Source organism: Accipiter gentilis, unplaced genomic scaffold, assembly GCF_929443795.1.
Source record: "Accipiter gentilis unplaced genomic scaffold, bAccGen1.1, whole genome shotgun sequence".
In the NCBI taxonomy this organism is placed as follows: Eukaryota; Metazoa; Chordata; class Aves; order Accipitriformes; family Accipitridae; genus Astur; species Astur gentilis.
In genome coordinates, this window is record NW_026060888.1 from 1 (window position 1) to 17,890 (window position 17,890).

The following is a 17,890-nucleotide window of genomic DNA, read 5'->3' on the forward strand; positions in this document are numbered from 1 at the left end:
CCAGGGACCCACCCCCTCTCCTGGGGGGGGGACGGGGGGGGGACACACACCGGGGTCCTCACCCGAACGTCGGGGTGTTCCCCCCAAATATCGGGGGGTCCCCCCCTCAAATAAGGGGCCGTGCCCCCCAAATACGGGGGTTCCCCCCCCCAAAAAAAAAAATATCGGGGTCCTACCGAGACACTCGAGGAGACTCTCCAGGACGTACCAAGCCTTGGCGGGGGGGGGGCCGGACCCCCGCGTCCCCTCCCAGAGCCGCCAGCGCCGCCGGCAACGCAGCCTCCGCCACCGCTCTCACCTCCGGCTGCGCACCAGTAAGGACCAGTATGGACCAGTAAGGGTCGGGGGGGGAATGCAGGGTCTCCAAACTAACCCCCCCACCCCCCCCCCAAAGCCCGGCAGGCTGTTCCAGGGTTCTCCCAGTATGAACCAGTAGAGCAGAGGAATTCCCAGTACAGCAACGCTCCTACCAGTACTTCCCATTACGATCCAAACCCATCCCAGTATAATTTAAGACGATCCCAGTATAACTTAAGAGCCCCCTGTATAGCTATAGCCCTCCCAGTTTCTCCCAGTATGGTTTAGCGTCTCCCAGTATGGCCCGAGACCCACCCAGAGCTCCCCAGTAGAACCCAGAGCCCTCCCAGTATGGCGTACAGCCCTCCCCAGTGCCTCCCAGTACAGCCCAGAGCCCTCCCAGTATGGCATACAGCCCCCCCAGTGCTCCCCAGTACAGCCCAGAGCCCTCCCAGTATGGCATACAGCCCTTCCCAGTGCCTCCCAGTACAGCCCAGAACCCTCCCAGTATGGCGTACAGCCCCCCCGGTGCCCCCCAGTACAGCCCAGAACCCTCCCAGTATGGCGTACAGCCCTCCCCAGTGCCTCCCAGTACAGCCCAGAGCCCTCCCAGTATGGCGTACAGCCCCCCCAGTGCCTCCCAGTACAGCCCAGAGCCCTCCCAGTATGGTGTACAGCCCCCCCAGTGCCTCCCAGTACAGCCCAGAGCCCTCCCAGTATGGCATACAGCCCCCCCAGTGCCTCCCAGTACAGCCCAGAACCCTCCCAGTATGGCATACAGCCCTCCCTATGCCCCCAGTACAGCCCAGAGCCCTCCCAGTATGGCATACAGCCCTCCCCAGTGCCTCCCAGTACAGCCCAGAGCCCTCCCAGTATGGCATACAGCCCTCCCTATGCCCCCAGTACAGCCCAGAGCCCTCCCAGTATGGCATACAGCCCTCCCTATGCCCCCAGTACAGCCCAGAGCCCTCCCAGTATGGCGTACAGCCCCCCCAGTGCCTCCCAGTACAGCCCAGAGCCCTCCCAGTATGGCATACAGCCCTCCCCAGTGCCTCCCAGTACAGCCCAGAACCCTCCCAGTATGGCGTACAGCCCCCCCAGTGCCTCCCAGTACAGCCCAGAGCCCTCCCAGTATGGCATACAGCCCTCCCCAGTGCCTCCCAGTACAGCCCAGAGCCCTCCCAGTATGGCGTACAGCCCCCCAGTGCCTCCCAGTACAGCCCAGAGCCCTCCCAGTATGGCATACAGCCCTCCCCAGTGCCTCCCAGTACAGCCCAGAGCCCTCCCAGTAAGGCTCAGGTCCCTCCCAGTACAACCCAACACCCCCCAGTATCACCCAGCACCCTCCCAGCGCGTCCCATTGCACCCCAGCATAAACCAAAGCCTTCCCAGTGCTCTCCAGCACACCCCCGGCCTCTCCCAGTACGTCCCAGTACGTCCCAGTACGGCCCAGTACCTGCAGGCAGTCGGCCAGGCTGCGCAGGGCGAAGGCGGCCGCCCCCCGCACGGAGGATTCGGGGTCCCCCAGCCCCCCCCCGCAGCACCCCCAGCGCCGGCTCCAGGTACCTGGGGGGGGCACCCAGGGGGTCAGGCACCCCAAAACACCCCAAATCCCCCCAAACGGCCCCAAAACCAGCCCCCCCCCCCGCCCAAAAAAACCCCAAATACCGGCAAATACAAGTTGCTGACCCCCCCCGACCCCCCCAGAATACCCCCAACGGGCAACGCGCCCCCAAATCACCCCAAAAAACCATCCAACCACCCCAAATTGCCCCCTCAAAGATCACGACGCCCCAAAATCCCCCAGAGCACCCAAAACCCCCCAAATCCCCTTAACCCCCCCAAAACCCACTGAACCCCCCCAAAACCCCCCAAAACCCCCCAAATCCCCTTAACCCCCCCAAAACCCACTGAACCCCCCAAAACCCCCCAAAACCCCCCAAATCCCCCCCATCCCCCCCAAATCCCCCCAACTTCCCCAAGCTCCCCAAATTCCCCCCACAAACCCCCCCAAATCCCACTGAACCCCCCCAAATCACCCCAACCCCCCCAAAATACTCTTAACCACCCCCTAAAACCCACTGAACCCCCCCAAAGTCCCCCCAAAATCCCCTTAAACCCCCCCAAAATGCCCCCGAACCCCCCCAAAACCCCTTAAACGCCCCCAAAATCCCCCCCAAACCCCCATAAAACCCACTGAACCCCCCCAAATCCCCCCAAAACCCCCCAAAATCCCCCTAACCTCCCCAAATCCCCCCAACCCCCCCAACTCCCCCAAACCCCCCCCAAAATCCCCTTAAACCTCCCCAAATCCCCCCCAAAATCCCCTTAACGCCCCCAAAATCCCCCCAAAACCCCCCCCAAACCTCCCTAACCCCCCCAAATCCCCTTAAAACCCCCGAAATCCCCCCCCAAATCCTCCAACCCCCCCCAAATCCCCTTAACCCCCCCAAAATCCCCCCAAACCCCCCAAAATCCCCCGAAACCCCCCCAAAATCCCCCGAAACCCCCCAAAATCCCCTTAAACCCCCCCAAAACCCCAAATCCCCCCAACCCCCCCCAAAATCCCCTTAAACCCCCCCAAAACCCCTTAAAAGCCCCCAAAATGCCCCCAAACCCCCCGTAAAACCCACTGAACCCCCCCCAAATCCCCCCAAACCCCCCCAAATCCCCCCAAAACCCCCTTAAACCCCCCCAAATCCCCTTAAGCCCCCCCAAAAGCCCCCAAAATCCCCTTAACCCCCCCAAAATCCCCCCCAAAACCCCCCAAAATCCCCCTAACCCCCTCAAATCCTCTTAAGCCCCCCCAAATCCCCCCCAAAATCCCCTTAACCCCCCAAAATCCCCCCCAAATCCCCCCCAAAATCCCCTTAACCCCCCCAAAATCCCCCCAAAATCCCCTTAACCCCCCCAAATCCCCCCAAAACCCCCCCAAATCCCCCCAAAATCCCCTTAAACCCCCCCATATCCCCCCAAAATCCCCCCAAATCCCCTTAAACCCCCCCAAATCCCCCCCAAATCCCCCAAATCCCCCCAAAATCCCCTTAAACCCCCCCCATATCCCCCCAAAATCCCCCCAAATCCCCCTTAAACCCCCCCAAATCCCCCCCCAAACCCCCTTAGCCCCCCCCAAATTTGGGGGGGGCGCACCTCCGCCGCAGGGGCTCCCCGCACCCCCCCGCCAGCGCCCCCAGCGCCAGCAGCCCCCCCTTGCGGGCGCCCGCCCGGGGGCTCCCCCAACCCGCCTCCAGCAGCGGCAGCTGGGGGGGGGGGGGGACACAAGACAAAAGGGGTTCAGGGACCCCCCAAAATAGGGGGGTACCCCGAAACGGGACTCCAGAGCCCGCAGGGAACCCCCCCCATCGAACCCCAAACTCACACACACATACAGGGACCCCCAAATAGTCCAGGGACCCCCCCCCCCCCCCCAAATATCCCAGGGACTCCCCTAAACCCCCTCAGGGACCCCATGGGGACCCCAAAACCTCTCAGGGCCCTGCCCCCCCCCACCAGGGACCCCAACCCCTCCCCAGAGACCCCAAAACCTCCCAGGGATGCCCCAAACCCCCCCAGGGACCCCATGGGGACCCCAAAACCATCCCAGGGACCCCAAAACCTCCCAAGGACCCCCCAACCCCCCCACCAAGGACCCCAAGGGGACCCCAAAACCTCCCAGGGACCCCCCCCAAAACCTTCCAGGGATCCCCCCAAAACCACCCAGGAACCCCATGGGGACCCCAAAACCCCCCCAGGGACCCCAAAACCCCCAAAACCTCTGAGGGACCCCCCCCCAATGACCCCATGGGGACCCCAAAACCTCCCAGGGACCCCAAAACCCCCCCAGGGACCCCTCAAAACCCCCAAAACCTCTGAGGGACCCCCCCCCAATGACCCCATGGGGACCCCAAAACTTCCCAGGGACCCGCCCCACACTGCCCCAGAGACCCCAAATCCCCCCAGGGACCCCAAAACCTCTCAGGGACCCCCTTTAAACCCCCCAGGGACCCCATGGGGACCCCAAAACCTCCCAGGGACTCCCCTAAACCCCCCCAGGGACCCCATGGGGACCCCACAACCTCCCAGGGACCCCCCCCATAACCTCCCCAGGGACTCCCCTAAACCCCCCCAGGGACCCCATGGGGACCCCAAAACCATCCCAGGGACCCCAAAACCTCCCAAGGACCCCCCAACCCCCCCAGGGACCCCAAGGGGAGCCCAAACCCCCCCAGGGACCCCAAAACCTCCCAGGGACCCCTCAAAACCCCCAAATCCCCCCAGGGACCCCCCCCAGGGACCCCATGGGGTCCCCAAATCCCCCCAGGGACCCCCCCAAACCTCACCAGCTGCTGGAGGAGTTTTTCGGGGGGCAGCCCCACGGCCAGAGCATCCAGGGCCTGAGGGAAATTTGGGGGGGGGGGGGGGGTCAGGGGGACCTTGAAGCCCCCAGGGACCCCCCCAAAACCAGGGATACCCCCCCAAAAATAAGAAACCCCTAAAACTGTGGGAATAAACCCAAAATTAGGGTGCTCCCTCCCAGAGAGCCCCAAAACCCAAGGAAATCCCCCCAAACTGGGGCAATGAGCCCCCCCCCAAATAAAAAATAATCTCCAAAAATGGGGAAATGCCCCCAAAATAGACACCCCCCCCCAAAAGATCCACCCCCCCAAAAAAATATCTCCTCAAAATGAAAAAATGCTCCTAAAAGTCAAACGAGGCCCCAAAATACAGAAATTGTCCCCCCCAAAAAAGCACCCCCCCAAAAAAAAATTGGGGGAAACCCCCCCAAATTGGGAAAATGGCCCCCAAAATGGGGGGAAATGAAAGGAAATTGGGGGAAGTGAAAGGAAATTGGAGGGAAGTGAAAGGAAATTGGGGGGAAGTGAAAGGAAATTGGGGGGAAGTGAAAGGAAATTGGGGGGAAATCCCCTCAAATTGGGCAAAATAATCCTGAAATGGGAAAAGATCCCCCACCCAAAGGAAAAAGTGTCCAAAATTGGGGAAAATCTCCCCAAAATGCAACACCCCCCCCCAAGCAAAAATGGGAAAAACCCCTCATATCACCAAAAGCTCCCCCAAAATGGGGGAAAATGGAAGGAAATTGGGGGAAAATGAAAAGAAATTGGGGGAAAATGAAAAGAAATTGGGGGAAAATACTCCATAATAGGAAAAAATCCGCCCCAAAGCAAAAAATGTCCAAAATTGGGGAAAATCTCCCCCAAAAAGGGACACCCCCCCACCCCCACCCCCCTGCAAAAATGGGGGGGAAAAAACCAAATTGGGAAAACGTTCCCCCAATATGGGGGAAAATGGAAGGAAATTGGGGGGAAAATGGAAGGAAATTGGGGGGAAATCCCCTCCAATTGGACAAAACACTCCAAAAATGGGAAAAAAATCCCCCCCGCAAAGGAAAAAATGTCCAAAATTGGGGAGAATCTCCCCCAAAAATGTACACAACCTCACACACCCAAAAAAGGAGAAAAAAAAAACAACTTGGGAAAATGTTCCCCCTATATGGGGGGAAATGAAAGGAAACTGGGGGGAAATGAAAGGAAACTGGGGGGAAATGAAAGGAAACTGGAAGGAAATGAAAGGAAACTGGGGGGAAATGAAAGGAAACTGGGGGGAAATGAAAGGAAACTGGGGGGAAATGAAAGGAAACTGGGGGGAAATGAAAGGAAATTGGGGGGAAATGAAAGGAAACTGGGGGGAAATGAAGGGAAACTGGGGGGAAATGAAGGGAAACTGGGAGGAAATGAAGGGAAATTGGGAGGAAATGAAAGGAAAGTGGGGGGAAATGAAAGGAAATTGGGGGGAAATGAAAGGAAACTGGGAGGAAATGAAAGGAAAGTGGGGGGAAATGAAAGGAAATTGGGGGGAAATGAAGGGAAACTGGGGGGAAATGAAGGGAAACTGGGGGGAAATGAAAGGAAACTGGGGGGAAATGAAAGGAAAGTGGGGGGAAATGAAGGGAAACTGGGGGGAAATCCCCTCAAATTGGACAAAACACTCCAAAAATGGGAAAAAAAATCCGCCCCGCAAAGGAAAAACTGTCCAAAATTGGGGAAAATCTCCCCCAAACAAGGACCCCCCCCCCCCCCCCAAACCTGCCCCCCCCCCGTGCTGACCTGGGCGGCGGCGTGTCGGGGGCTGGGCCCCCCCCGGCCTTCGTCGTCCCCCCCCTCCTCCTCCTCCTCCTCCTCGGGGTCGGGGCGCCCGGGGGGGGGGGTCGGCGCAGAGGGGGGTCAGGAGCCCCCCCAGGACGGGGGCCAGCAGCCCCCCCCGCAGCAGCGCCTGCACCAGTACGGCCCAGTAAGGCTCGGGGCCTTCCCAGTATGTGCCGGACACCTCCCAGTGCCACCCAGCACCGCCCCGTGCCCCCCCAGTAGATCCCAGTCACCTCCCAGCACCGCCCAGCATGGCCCAGCGCCCTCCCAGCATCTCCCAGTTCACCCCAGCACCCTCCCAGTCCACCCCAGTGTCCTCCCAGCGCCTCCCAGTCCACCCCAGCGCCCTCCCAGTGCCTCCCAGTCCACCCCAGCACCCTCCCAGTTCACCCCAGCGCCCTCCCAGTCCACCCCAGCGCCCTCCCAGTCCACCCCAGCGCCCTCCCAGTGCCTCCCAGTCCACCCCAGCACCCTCCCAGTTCACCCCAGCGCCCTCCCAGCGCCTCCCAATACACCCCAGCACCCTCCCAGCGCCTCCCAATACACCCCAGCACCCTCCCAGTCCACCCCAGTGTCCTCCCAGCACCTCCCAGTTCACCCCAGCGCCCTCCCAGTGCCTCCCAGTCCACCCCAGCGCCCTCCCAGTTCCTCCCAGCGCCCTTCCAGCGCCTCCCAGTCCACCCCAGTGCCCTCCCAGCGCCTCCCAGTCCACCCCAGCGCCCTCCCAGCGCCTCCCAGTCCACCCCAGCGCCCTCCCAGCGCCTCCCAATACACCCCAGCACCCTCCCAGTTCACCCCAGTGTCCTCCCAGTGCCTCCCAGTGCCCTCCCAGCGCCTCCCAATACACCCCAGCACCCTCCCAGCGCCTCCCAATACACCCCAGCACCCTCCCAGTTCACCGCAGTGTCCTCCCAGTGCCCTCCCAGCGCCTCCCAGTCCACCCCAGTGCCCTCCCAGCGCCTCCCAGTCCACCCCAGCGACCTCCCAGTGCCTCCCAGTGCCCTCCCAGCGCCTCCCAGTCCACCCCAGTGCCCTCCCAGCTCACCTTGGGGCGTTTCTGGGCGAGGAAGGTGACGGTGGCCAAAGCCCTCACCCGCACGGCGTCGCCCCGCGACTCGTCCCCCCCGACCTGCCGGCCCGCACGGACGCCTGGGTCCCTCGAGCGCCTGGGTGCCCCCCCAGGCGCCCACGGGACCCCCCGGTTCCCCCCCCCCCGGCACCCACGGGACCCCCCCAAGGGTTACCTGAAGGCAAAAATCAAGCAGAGGTCGAAGGTGAGGGGTCACGGCGGCGGGGTCGGCCTCCACGAACTCGTCCAGCACCTCCAGGGCCTCCGCCCCCCGGTCCTGGGTGGGGGGGGGGGAAACCCCAAATTTTAGGGGGGGTCCCCAAAACCACCAAGAGTGCCCCCAAATCTGCCCTTAAAGCACCCTAGGGCACCCCAGAAACGGCGCTAGGATACCCCCAACACCACCAAGGTGCCTCAAAACACCCCAAAATGGCCCGGGGGGGGCCCAAAATACCCCAAAATGGCCCAGGGGGGGGCCCAAAACACCCCAAATTGTCCCCAAGCCCCCCCAAAACTAGTCCTGGGAACCTCCGAGGAACCTTGAAACTGCCCAAAAGGACCCTGGAATCTTTTAGGGGTGCCCTGAGCTGGCCCAAGGCCCCCCCAGAATGGCTCCAGATCGTCCCCAAATGGCCGAGACCCCCAAAATGGCCGAGAGACCCCCAAAATAACCCGGTGTCCCGCCGTCCCCCCCCAATTCACCTCGTCGGCGTCGAGCAGCGTCTTCAGGGCCGTCAGGATGTCGGGGAGCAGCGACCGCAGCAGCTCCTGAAAGAAGGAAAAAACAGCAAAAAAAATCCATTTTGGGGGGGCCCTGAAACCATCGGGGGGGCCCCGAAACCGCCACAGGGCACCCCAAAACCCTCCCGGGCCCGAAACGGATCTTCCCGAGTCTCGAAATGGCCGGTTTTGGCCTTAAAAACGGCCACTGAGACGAGGGTTCAGGAACCGCTGCGGGGAGCCACGCGACCGGCATTTTGGGGTGTGAAACTGCTATTTTGGGGAGCGCCAAAACCTAACGTTCGCGTCATAAAAGCATCGTTTTGGACAAGCGCAAAAACCGTCGCTTTGGGGGAGCCTGGAAACCACCGTTTTGGGACCCCCAAACCCTTTGTTCCGGGATTCCCCAAAACTGCTGCTTTGAGGGGACCCATTTTGGGGCTGGAAACTGCCATTTCGCGAAGCCCTAAACCCACCATTTTGGGGTGAACGAAACCGCCGCCCTGGGGCTCCTTGAAACCCTCTTTTTGGGGCTGGAAATGATCCTTTTGGGACTGGAAATGACCCTTTCGGGGCTGGAAACGACCCTTTCGGGAAACCTCAAAACCACTTTTTAGCAGAGGAACTAAAAACCGCCACTCTGGGGTTCCCTGAAACCCTCTTTCTGGGGCTGGAAATGACCCTTCCGGAGCTGGAAATGATCCTTTCAGGAAACCTCAAAAGCACTTTTTAGTGGAGGAACTAGAAACCACCGCCCTGGGCTCCCTGACTCCCTCTTTTTGGGGCTGAAAGCGATCCTTTCAGGGCTAGAAATGATCCTTTTGGGGAACCTCCAAATCACTTTTTACTGGAGAAACTAGAAACCGCCGTCCGCGGGGGGAAACGCGCGCTCCGAAACCGCCCCCACTCACCGTCTGGGTGTCCCCCAACGTGGCCGCCAGCCCCCCCAGTGCCCGCAGGCCGTAGGCCATGGGGCCGGGAGGCACCCCGGGAGCGAGGGCCCCCCGACACAGGGCGGCCAAGGGGGGGCCGTGGGGGGCCAGGGCTTGGGGGGCCGTGTCCAACGCCGCGCTCAGCACCAGCAGGGCCGCCTGGGGGGGGGGGGGGGGGGGGGGGGGGCAAAATAGGGTGTGGGGAACCTCGAAACCGACCCTTGGGGGTCCACAGGGGGAGTAAACAGCACATGGGGGGGCCTCAAAACCACCACCATTAATTGCCCCCCTCCCTCCGAATTGCCCCTTCTGTGTCTTTGGGTCAATTTGGGGGGTTTTAAGGTTTACAATGGGGCGTGGGGAGCCTCGAAACCACCCCCCGGTGATCAGATTAATTGCCCCCTCCCTCCAAATTGCCCCTTCTGTGTTTTTGGGTCAATTTGGAGGGGGGGGAGGGTTAAAATGGGGCGCAGGGAGCCTCGAAACCACCACGTGGTGATCAGGGGAGGGGGAATGAGACACGGCGGGGGGGGGGGGGGGGGGGGTCCTCGACAGCACCCTTACCTCCTGGCGGGGGGGGGTGGGGGTCACGGGCCGCCTCCTGCACCCAGGTCCCGAGGGGTCCCCAGGCGCTGAGCCCCCCCCGGCGCAGCACCAGGGCCCCCAGTTGGGCCAGGGCCACCGTCACCGCGTGCCTGCGTCGGGGGGAGGGGGGACGAGACACCGACATAAGGATTTGGGGGGGGGGGGGGGGCTTGAAACCGCCAGGCTGGGGTTCCCCGAAACCGCCGGGATCTGGGGAGGGGGGAGCCCCGAAACCGCCGCACTCACTCAGTCTCCTGCTCCAGGGCCTGGGCCAAGAGGGAGGGGAGCCTGCGGGGGGGGCGGGGCAGGTGTTAGCCCCGCCCACTCTGCCACAGAGCCCCGGCCCCCCCCCACTGAAATAGAGGGTGTGGCAAAGAGTATGCCCGCCCCTTTTTGACAGCTAGCCACGCCCCCTTCCCATTTCTGCCCGTGGGGGTTTGGCATTGGGGCCCCGCCCTGTGCTGGAAAGGGGGCGTGGCATCCGCTAGCCCCGCCCCCAGCCCCACCTCTGCCGCAGGGCCGGGTCCAGCCGCTTCCAGCCCCCCAGGAGCCGCCGGCGCAGGAGAACGGCGGCCAATTGCCGGACCTGGGGGGGGGGGGGGAATGGCAATGGGGGGGGTCAGGGGAACCCCAAAACCGGCGAGGAGCATCGTGGAAGGGGGGTGGGGGGCCGGACCCCCGGGTCCCATCCCAGAGCTGCCTCTGCCACCACTGTCACCTCCGGCTGCGCACCAGTAAAGACCAGTATGGACCAGTAAGGGTGGGGGGGGAATGCAGGGTCTCCAAACTACCCCCCCCAAGCCCGGCAGGCTGTTCCAGGGTTCTCCCAGTATGAACCAGTACAGTGCAGAACTTTTCAGTACATACAACGCTCCTACCGGTACTTCCCATTACGATCCCAATCCATCCCAGTATCACTTAAGACGCCTCCAGTATAACTTACGAACCCCCTGTATAGGTATAACTCTCCCAGTTTCTCCCAGTATGGTTTAGCGTCTGCCAGTATGGCCCAAAAACCCCCCAGAGCTCCCCAATAGAACCCAGAGCCCTCCCAGTCCGCCATACGGTTCTCCCAGTGCCCCCCAGTCCAGCCCAGAGCCCTCCCAGTCTGCCATACGGTTCTCCCAGTGCCCCCCAGTCCAGCCCAGAGCCCTCCCAGTTCGCCATACGGTTCTCCCAGTGCCTCCCAGTCCAGCCCAGAGCCCTCCCAGTCCGCCGAGGGCCGGACCTGCGGCCGGGGGGCGGCGCTGAGGAGGAGGCCGAGGCGGGCGGGGGTCTGGGGGTCTGCGAAGGCTTCGCGGAGGCGGGCGGTGGCCTGCGGGGGGCTGGTGGTCAGCGAGGGGGGGTCCCCGCCGTTCCTTTTACCCCCCCCCCCCCCGCCCCCCAGGGCTGGGGTCCGTTACCCGGCGGATGACGTCGCTGTCCGGTTCCAGCAGCTCCGCCAGGAGCCGCTCCAGGTCGGGCGCCGCCATTTTGTGAGCGAGAAGGGAAGAGGAGGCGGAAGACACGCGACAGAGCGGCGGGAGGGGGCGGGGCCGAAAGCCCTTCTGGGCGCCCCGGAGGACTGAGAGACTCGCTGGTCGGCGAACTCCGCTGGCTCTTAAAAGGGCGACGCCGAGGGGCGGGGCCAGCGCGGTGGGGCCCACCCCCCCTTCTTAAAAGGGCAACGCCGGACTCCACGCCCAAATGACATCAGAGACCACCAGCGTGACATCACCGAGAACCTTTATTAAATAGGGGGGCCGTGCAAGGGAGAAAACCTCAGAGCGGGGCGGAGCCAGGAGGGCGGGGCAGGGCTCCCCCCGCCCCTTCCCGGGTGGGGCTGAGGGAGAGGCGTGGCGGCCGGCGCGAGCCCCGCCCCCTCACCGCCCCGCCCCGCCCCCCCGCAGGGCGAGCACAAGATGGAGGACGGAGCCGCCCTGGATCTTGTAGTCGGCGGCCGTCTTCTCGTCGTTCCTGCAACGGGAGGAGACCGGGGTGGGGTCAGAGGACACGCCCATTTTCCCAAGCCACGCCCCTCTTTCCCCCCACCCCACCCATATAAGCCACACCCCCGGCAGCCCACGCCCAGCGCAAGCCCCTCCCCTTGTAGAACGCGCCCTGCCGCAAGCCCCACCCCGTCTCCCCGTGGCCACACCCCTCCCTCCTGTAACCCCGCCCGAGCCCCACCCCTTCAAGCCCCGCCCCCAGGCCCCGCCCCCCTCACATCTGCTTGCCGCTGTAGATGAGGCGCTGCTGCTGGGGGGGGATCCCCTCCTTCTCCTCCACCCGCTCCTTGATCCGCTCCACCTGCCCCAAGGCATCGTGGGACGCTGGGGGTCTCTCCCGCGGCATCGTGGGATGCCGGGAGACCTCCCGCCCCGGGGCATTGTGGGATGCTGGGGGACACAGACACACACACACCCCCCCCCCCCCCCCCCCGCCCCCACTCGGAGGCACCGAATCTCGCCCCCGGGGTACGGTGGGAGGGGGGAAGATCGGCCGGGGTGGGGTTGAACCTGCCCCAGGGGATCATGGGATGCAGGAGGACCTGCCCAGGGCATCATGGGATGTGCAAGGTCCTCCCCAGGGCATCATGGGATGCAGGAGGACCTGCCCAGGGGACCAGGGGGTGCACGAGACCCTCCTCGGGGGATTACGGGGGGCAGGAGACCCTCCCCGGAGCATCCTGGGATGGAATACAGGGGGATCCCCCCAAAGGATCACGGGATGCAGGAGGACATCCCCAGCGTATTATGGGATGCAGGAGGAGATGCCCAGAGCATCGTGGGATGCAGGAGACCCTCCCCAGGGGATTATGGGATGCAGGAGACCCTCCCCAGGGGATTATGGGATGCAGGAGACCCTGCCCAGAGCATCATGGGATGCAGAAGGATCACCCCAGCGTTTATGGGATGCACAAGAACCTGCCCAGAGCATCATGGGATGGAGGAGGACCTGCCCAAGGGATCATGGGGTGCAGGAGACCCTCCCCAGGGGATTATGGGATGCAGGAGACCCTCCTCAGAGCATCATGGGATGCAGCAGGACCTCCCCAGAGCATCATGGGATGCAGGAGGACCTTCTCAGTGGGACACAACCCTGACACAGGGCATCACCGGGGGGGGGGTACCCCAGAAGACACCCCCCCCCCTCCCCCCCCCGCCTCACCGCGGAGCATCATGGGATACCAGAGCAGAACGAAAAGCATGCTGGGAAGGGGGCGGGGCCTCCTACCTTGTCCGTGGGCTCGATGTCGATCTCGATCTCTTTCCCTGTCAGAGTCTGGGGGGGGGGGGGAGACGAGACCCTGTAAGAACCCCCAATCCCACAATGCCCCGGGGCAGCCCCCTCCCCCAAATCTCCCCCAGCGCCCCGCTAGAGCCCCCCCAACCCCCCAATCCCACAATCCCCCGCGGCGCGGCCTACACCCCCCCCCCCCCCCCCCCACCGCCCCGGGACGTTCCCGGTCGTCCCCCCCCCGCCCCACCTTCACTTTGATCAGCATCGTGGCCGAGCCGGCTCCTCTCCCCTCGCCCGGAAGCGGAAATGCCCCCCCTCGAGCCCCGCCTACTACGTCACTTCCCTCCCGTCCGTCCCGTTCCCCCTCCTCCCTTCCCCGGGACGCCGCTGCCGCCGGTAACACAAAATGGCGGCGCCCGTTCGCGCGGGGGCTGCTGGGAGTTGTAGTTCCGCGCGCCTCCCGCCCTTTTTCCCACGACTTATTGGCCGACGCGGCGGGCGCTCCGCCGCGCGGCGGCCAATCATCGGCGAGCAAGGCCCGCCCCTGCCGCCGGAGCGGACCACCGCGGGGCCGTGGGGGGGCGAGGGTGGCAGTCGTAGGCGAAAAATGTCATTTTTTCTCCCAAATTTAAACTTTTAGAGACCAATCCCACCATGCCCCGCGTTTCGCCCCCCCCTTCCCCCCGCCGCGCTCCCATTGGCCACCTCCTTCCCTCCTAGAAGCCTATTGGCCCCTTTTACATTCCCCTCCCCCTCCCCATCCAGTACCTGGCATGGCCCCATTGAGGGCACTAGGTGGGATGGGCGGAACCACTGGAGTTCAGGGGGCCCAATGGGGTGTGAGCACGGACTGAACGGACCAATGGGATGGCAGGGGGCAGAGCCACAGGGGGAAGGGGGCGGAGCTCACCCACAATGTGGCAGCGGGGCAATCGCTATGGCTCATTATTTGGCAGTGGCCCGTGGGCAGCATGGGGGGGGGGGGGGTTAATTAACATCAGGGTTAATTAAGGGGGTAATTAAGAGCAGGGCACTCACCGGGGCGGGGCGGGGCGCGGCGGGAGATGGGCAGGGCTCGGGCCTGGAGGAAAAAAAGGGGAATTAAACCGCCCGCCTCCCCTAATTGCCCCACCCTCGGTCTCTAATTAACCCCCTGTCACTAATTAACCCCCCCATCATTAATTAACCCCTCCCCCAGACTGCTAAATGGCCCCTCCCCCCGGCCGCCCCACCTTTCTGCGCGGGTAACTGTCGTCCTCCAAGTCGCTGATGATGTCATCGACGAAATCTGCGGGGGGGGGGGAGGGGGGGGTCAGGGCGTGGCCCGGGTCCCACCCTGGGGCGGGGCTTGAGGCCCCTCCCCTCAATACTCACCTAAGGGTGGGGCCCTGAGAGGGAGGAGCTTCCGGCGGCCTGGGCGGGACCTCAGCCTGCAGTGGGTGGAGCCAGAGGCAATGAGGGGGAAGGGGGCGGAGCTTAATGGGGAGGGGAAAGGGGGGGCGTGGCACCTCACCGGGTGGGCGGGTCCTGGCAGAGAGACCCTGGCACCTGGGCAGCGGCGGTCAGGGGGCGGGGCACAGGACCTGGGGGCGGGGCTTCGAGTTAGGCGGGGCTTCTGGCTCCACACCCTCCACCCAAAGCCACACCCCTTGTCCTTAGCCCCATCCCCTTTCGTTAAGCCCCGCCCCTCGCGCCAAACCCCACCTACCACAGTGGGCGTGGCCCATGTCCGCCAAATACCGGCTCAGGATTGGCAGGTTAGAGGGGCGGAGTCCGGGAGGGGCGTGCCTCCACACCGCCTTTTGAAGCTGAAAGGGGGAATGGGGCGGGGTCCGGGGGGGCGGGACCGAGACAAGGCCCCACCCCCTTCACCATAGGGCAACACCCCGCCCTCCTCCATAAGCCCCACCCTCTTTGACGCCCCTCCCATTCACCATCGCCCCCTTAAGCCCTTTCCCTAAGGCCCCACCTCCCTCGGAAGCCCCTCCCCCTCCGCAGGCCCCACCCCCCGAGGCCCCACCCCCCGACCCCGCCCACCTGCCGCAGGTCGGGGGGGGGGCAGGGCGCTCTCCACCCGCTGCAGGTATTCGTAGAAAAGGTGCTCGAGCGCCTCCAGGAACGGCTCCCCGTACTCCTGCCTCGCCGGGCCCTGGGGATACTGGGAGGCACTGGGAGGAACTGGGAGGCACTGGGAGCGACCCCCGGGGACCCATCGGGAGGGACTGGGGGGGTTGAGGCGTCCCTAGGAGGCTTCTGGGGGTTACTGGGATAAACCGGGACGTCCCGTGGCGGACCCCCGGGGCGCTGGGGAGCTACTGGGAGGGGCTCGGGTGGGAACTGGGAGGCACTGGGATATAATGGGAGGACGCTCTGGGCAAACTGGGGGGGGGGGTGTGGGAAGCGGGAGGGACTGGGGAGCAACTGGGAGGCCACTGGGAAGGCGCTGGGTGGAACGGGCCGTCAGCGGGAGGGACTGGGAGATACCCAGGGGCAACTGGGAGGCACTGGGGAGCTACTGGGAGGGCACTGGGGAGCTACTGGGAGGCACTGGGAGGAACTGGGAGGCACTGGGAGCTCCTGGGAGAAGGTACCTGCAGGTAAGCCGCCCGGCGCCCGCGGTCCGCCAGCAGCGCCAGCACCAAGTCGCGGAAACTCTCCTGCGCCTCCGCCACCATCGCCAGCTCCTGGGGGGTCTGGAGGGCGGGGTCAGGGCGGGGCGCGAGGGCGGGGTCCCCGCCCCTCCCCACGCCCCTGTTACTCACGGCCTGGGCGTGGCCGGCCGCCGGCGCGGCGTCTCCCTCGGGGAAGAAGGAATCGACGGCGTCGAAGATCTTCCCGTCGGGCTGGGCCTCCTGCAGCATCTGCACCACCACCTGCGGGGCAAGATGGCCGCCGGGGGCGGGGAGGATGACGACATGGCTGCCGGGAGCGGGGGAAGATGGCAAGATGGCCGCCGCTACGGGGAAGTTGGGGAGGACGGCCGCAGGGCGTCAGGGGAAGATGGCCGCCGGGCCTGGCAAGATGGCCGCCGCCGTGGGGAACCCGGGGAAGATGGCCGCCTGGTCCCGGGGCATGATGGGAAGAGGGGTGGGTGGAGCTTGGTGGCCGTTTTGGTGGGCGGGGCGGTGGGTGGCGGCCATCTTGGGGGTGCGGAGGGGAGGTGGGTGGGGCTGGCGGCCATCTTGGGCGGCGCGGAGGGAGGTGGGTGGGGCTGGCGGCCATCTTAGGGGGTGTGATGGGGATGTGGGCGGGGCTGGCAGCCATCTTGGGTGGAGCAGAGGGAGTTAGGCGGGGCTGGTGGCTATCTTGGGAGGTGCAGAGGGAAGTTGGGTGTGGCGGCAGCCATCTTGGGAGGTGCAGAGGGGAGGTGGGCGGGGCGGGCAGCCATCTTGGGCGGCGCGGAGGGAGGTAGGTGGGGCTGGCGGCCATCTTAGGGGGTGTGGAGGGGAGGCGGGTGGGGCTGGTGGCCATCTTGGGAGGTGTAGAGGGGAGGTGGGTGGGTCACTGGCCAATCTTGGGAGGTGGGGCGTGGCGGTGGCCATCTTGGGGGGGTGCGGAGGGGAGGTAGGCGGGGCTGCCAGCCGTCTTGGGAGGTGCGGAGGGAAGTTGGGTGTGGTGGCGGCCATCTCGGGAGGTGCAGAGGGGAGGTGGGCGGGGCTGGCAGCCATCTTGGGCGGCGCGGAGGGAGGTAGGCGGGACTGGCGGCCATCTTGGGAGGTGTGGACAGGAGGTTGGCGGGGCGGCGGCCATCTTGGGAGGCGCCGGGGGAGGCGGGCGGGGCGGCGGCCATCTCGGGAGGGCGGCGGCCGGGCAGGGGCGGGGTTTCGTTGCCTACTCACGGCAGCCTGGAGGCCCAGGCGCAGTCGGACGCCGTGTCGGAAGCGGACGGCGGCGGGGGCCGCCCGCCCCACGGCCTCCAGCAGCCCCAGCACCCGCGGGAACTGCACCAGGCTCCGCCCGCGCACCACGTGCCACGCCCCCGCCAGCGCCAGCCGCAGGGACACGCCCGGGCTGGGGGCGGACAGGGGGCGGGGTCACTGACGGGGCTCCGCCCACCCCGGTGGGAAGAGCCCGCCCACGGGGCTGGAGACACGCCCCCCGCCCGCCTGGAGACACGCCCACCGTGGAGTCACGCCCCCATCCCACCCCTCATGCAGGCCCCGCCCACCAACTCGGCCTCGCCCCCGCCAGACAGCGCCCGCCCCCACGCCTGGAGACATGCCCCGCCCCGGCTTCGTGGCCCCGCCCCCAGCCCCACCCCACCCTTCTTCCAGGCCACGCCCACCAACTCGGCCCCGCCCCCGCCAGGCAGAGCCCGCCCCCACGCCTGGAGACACGCCCCACAAGCCTCGCCCCGCCCTCAAGCCCCGCCCCCGGCTTCGTGACCCCGCCCCTCTTCCAGGCCCCGCCCACCGACTCGGCCACGCCCCCTCCCCAATCCCGAAGCGCCGCCCCGCCCGCTCTCCCTCCTCCTCCCCCCCCCGCCCCCGCGCCGCTCACCTGACGTCACTTCCGCCCATGTCGCGTGAGGCGCGTTCGTCACTTCCGGCAGCGGGGGCAACGCGGCGGCACCGGGCGGCACCGGGACGGCGGCGTCGGCTCCGCGTGGGCGCCGCGGCGGAAGTGACGTCAGCGCGCCGCCGAGCCGCTCTTCCTGGCCCCGCCCCCCCCCGGGACTCGGCCGCCGCCGCCGCGACCAATCGCCACGCGCTCTCCCCGCCCTCGTGTGACGTCACTTCCCCCGCCATGCCCCGCCTCTTCCCGCCCCCGCCGCACCACCCCCCGCGCGCGCGCGGCCCCGCGCCCCCCCCTCCCCTTCGCCGTGACGTCACGGAGCCGGGCTTTTTACGTCACGGAGCTTTATTGATGAGGTGGAGGGAGGGGGGCGGGGAAGGGTGGGC

The 17,890-nt window shown here is 65.4% G+C and overlaps 3 protein-coding genes across 3 annotated transcripts; all 3 read right to left on the reverse strand.

The window, feature by feature from the left end:
• IPO4 (importin 4) lies at positions 1 to 11,239 on the reverse strand. Its single transcript, XM_049797266.1, has 14 exons — positions 11,171 to 11,239; positions 10,885 to 11,082; positions 10,274 to 10,353; positions 10,014 to 10,055; positions 9,162 to 9,402; positions 8,233 to 8,298; positions 7,706 to 7,807; positions 7,507 to 7,590; positions 6,423 to 6,588; positions 4,638 to 4,691; positions 3,448 to 3,557; positions 1,754 to 1,863; positions 177 to 304; positions 1 to 20 (listed from the first exon to the last, which is right to left on the reverse strand). Exons 1-13 carry the CDS (start codon positions 11,237 to 11,239, stop codon positions 295 to 297), a joined length of 1,332 nt encoding a protein of 443 aa, XP_049653223.1. The 3' UTR covers positions 1 to 20; positions 177 to 294.
• Positions 11,240 to 11,475: 236 nt separating this feature from the next.
• Positions 11,476 to 13,332, reverse strand: NEDD8 (NEDD8 ubiquitin like modifier). Its single transcript, XM_049797270.1, has 4 exons — positions 13,237 to 13,332; positions 12,984 to 13,031; positions 11,974 to 12,056; positions 11,476 to 11,723 (listed from the first exon to the last, which is right to left on the reverse strand). The coding sequence occupies exons 1-4, from the start codon at positions 13,252 to 13,254 to the stop codon at positions 11,630 to 11,632; spliced, it is 243 nt and encodes an 80-aa protein (XP_049653227.1). The 5' UTR covers positions 13,255 to 13,332; the 3' UTR covers positions 11,476 to 11,629.
• Positions 13,333 to 14,383: 1,051 nt separating this feature from the next.
• TINF2 (TERF1 interacting nuclear factor 2) lies at positions 14,384 to 17,581 on the reverse strand. Its single transcript, XM_049797269.1, has 8 exons — positions 17,490 to 17,581; positions 16,829 to 17,000; positions 15,752 to 15,862; positions 15,581 to 15,682; positions 15,027 to 15,138; positions 14,698 to 14,797; positions 14,503 to 14,572; positions 14,384 to 14,419 (listed from the first exon to the last, which is right to left on the reverse strand). Exons 1-6 carry the CDS (start codon positions 17,507 to 17,509, stop codon positions 14,748 to 14,750), a joined length of 567 nt encoding a protein of 188 aa, XP_049653226.1. The 5' UTR covers positions 17,510 to 17,581; the 3' UTR covers positions 14,384 to 14,419; positions 14,503 to 14,572; positions 14,698 to 14,747.
• Positions 17,582 to 17,890: the final 309 nt, after the last annotated feature.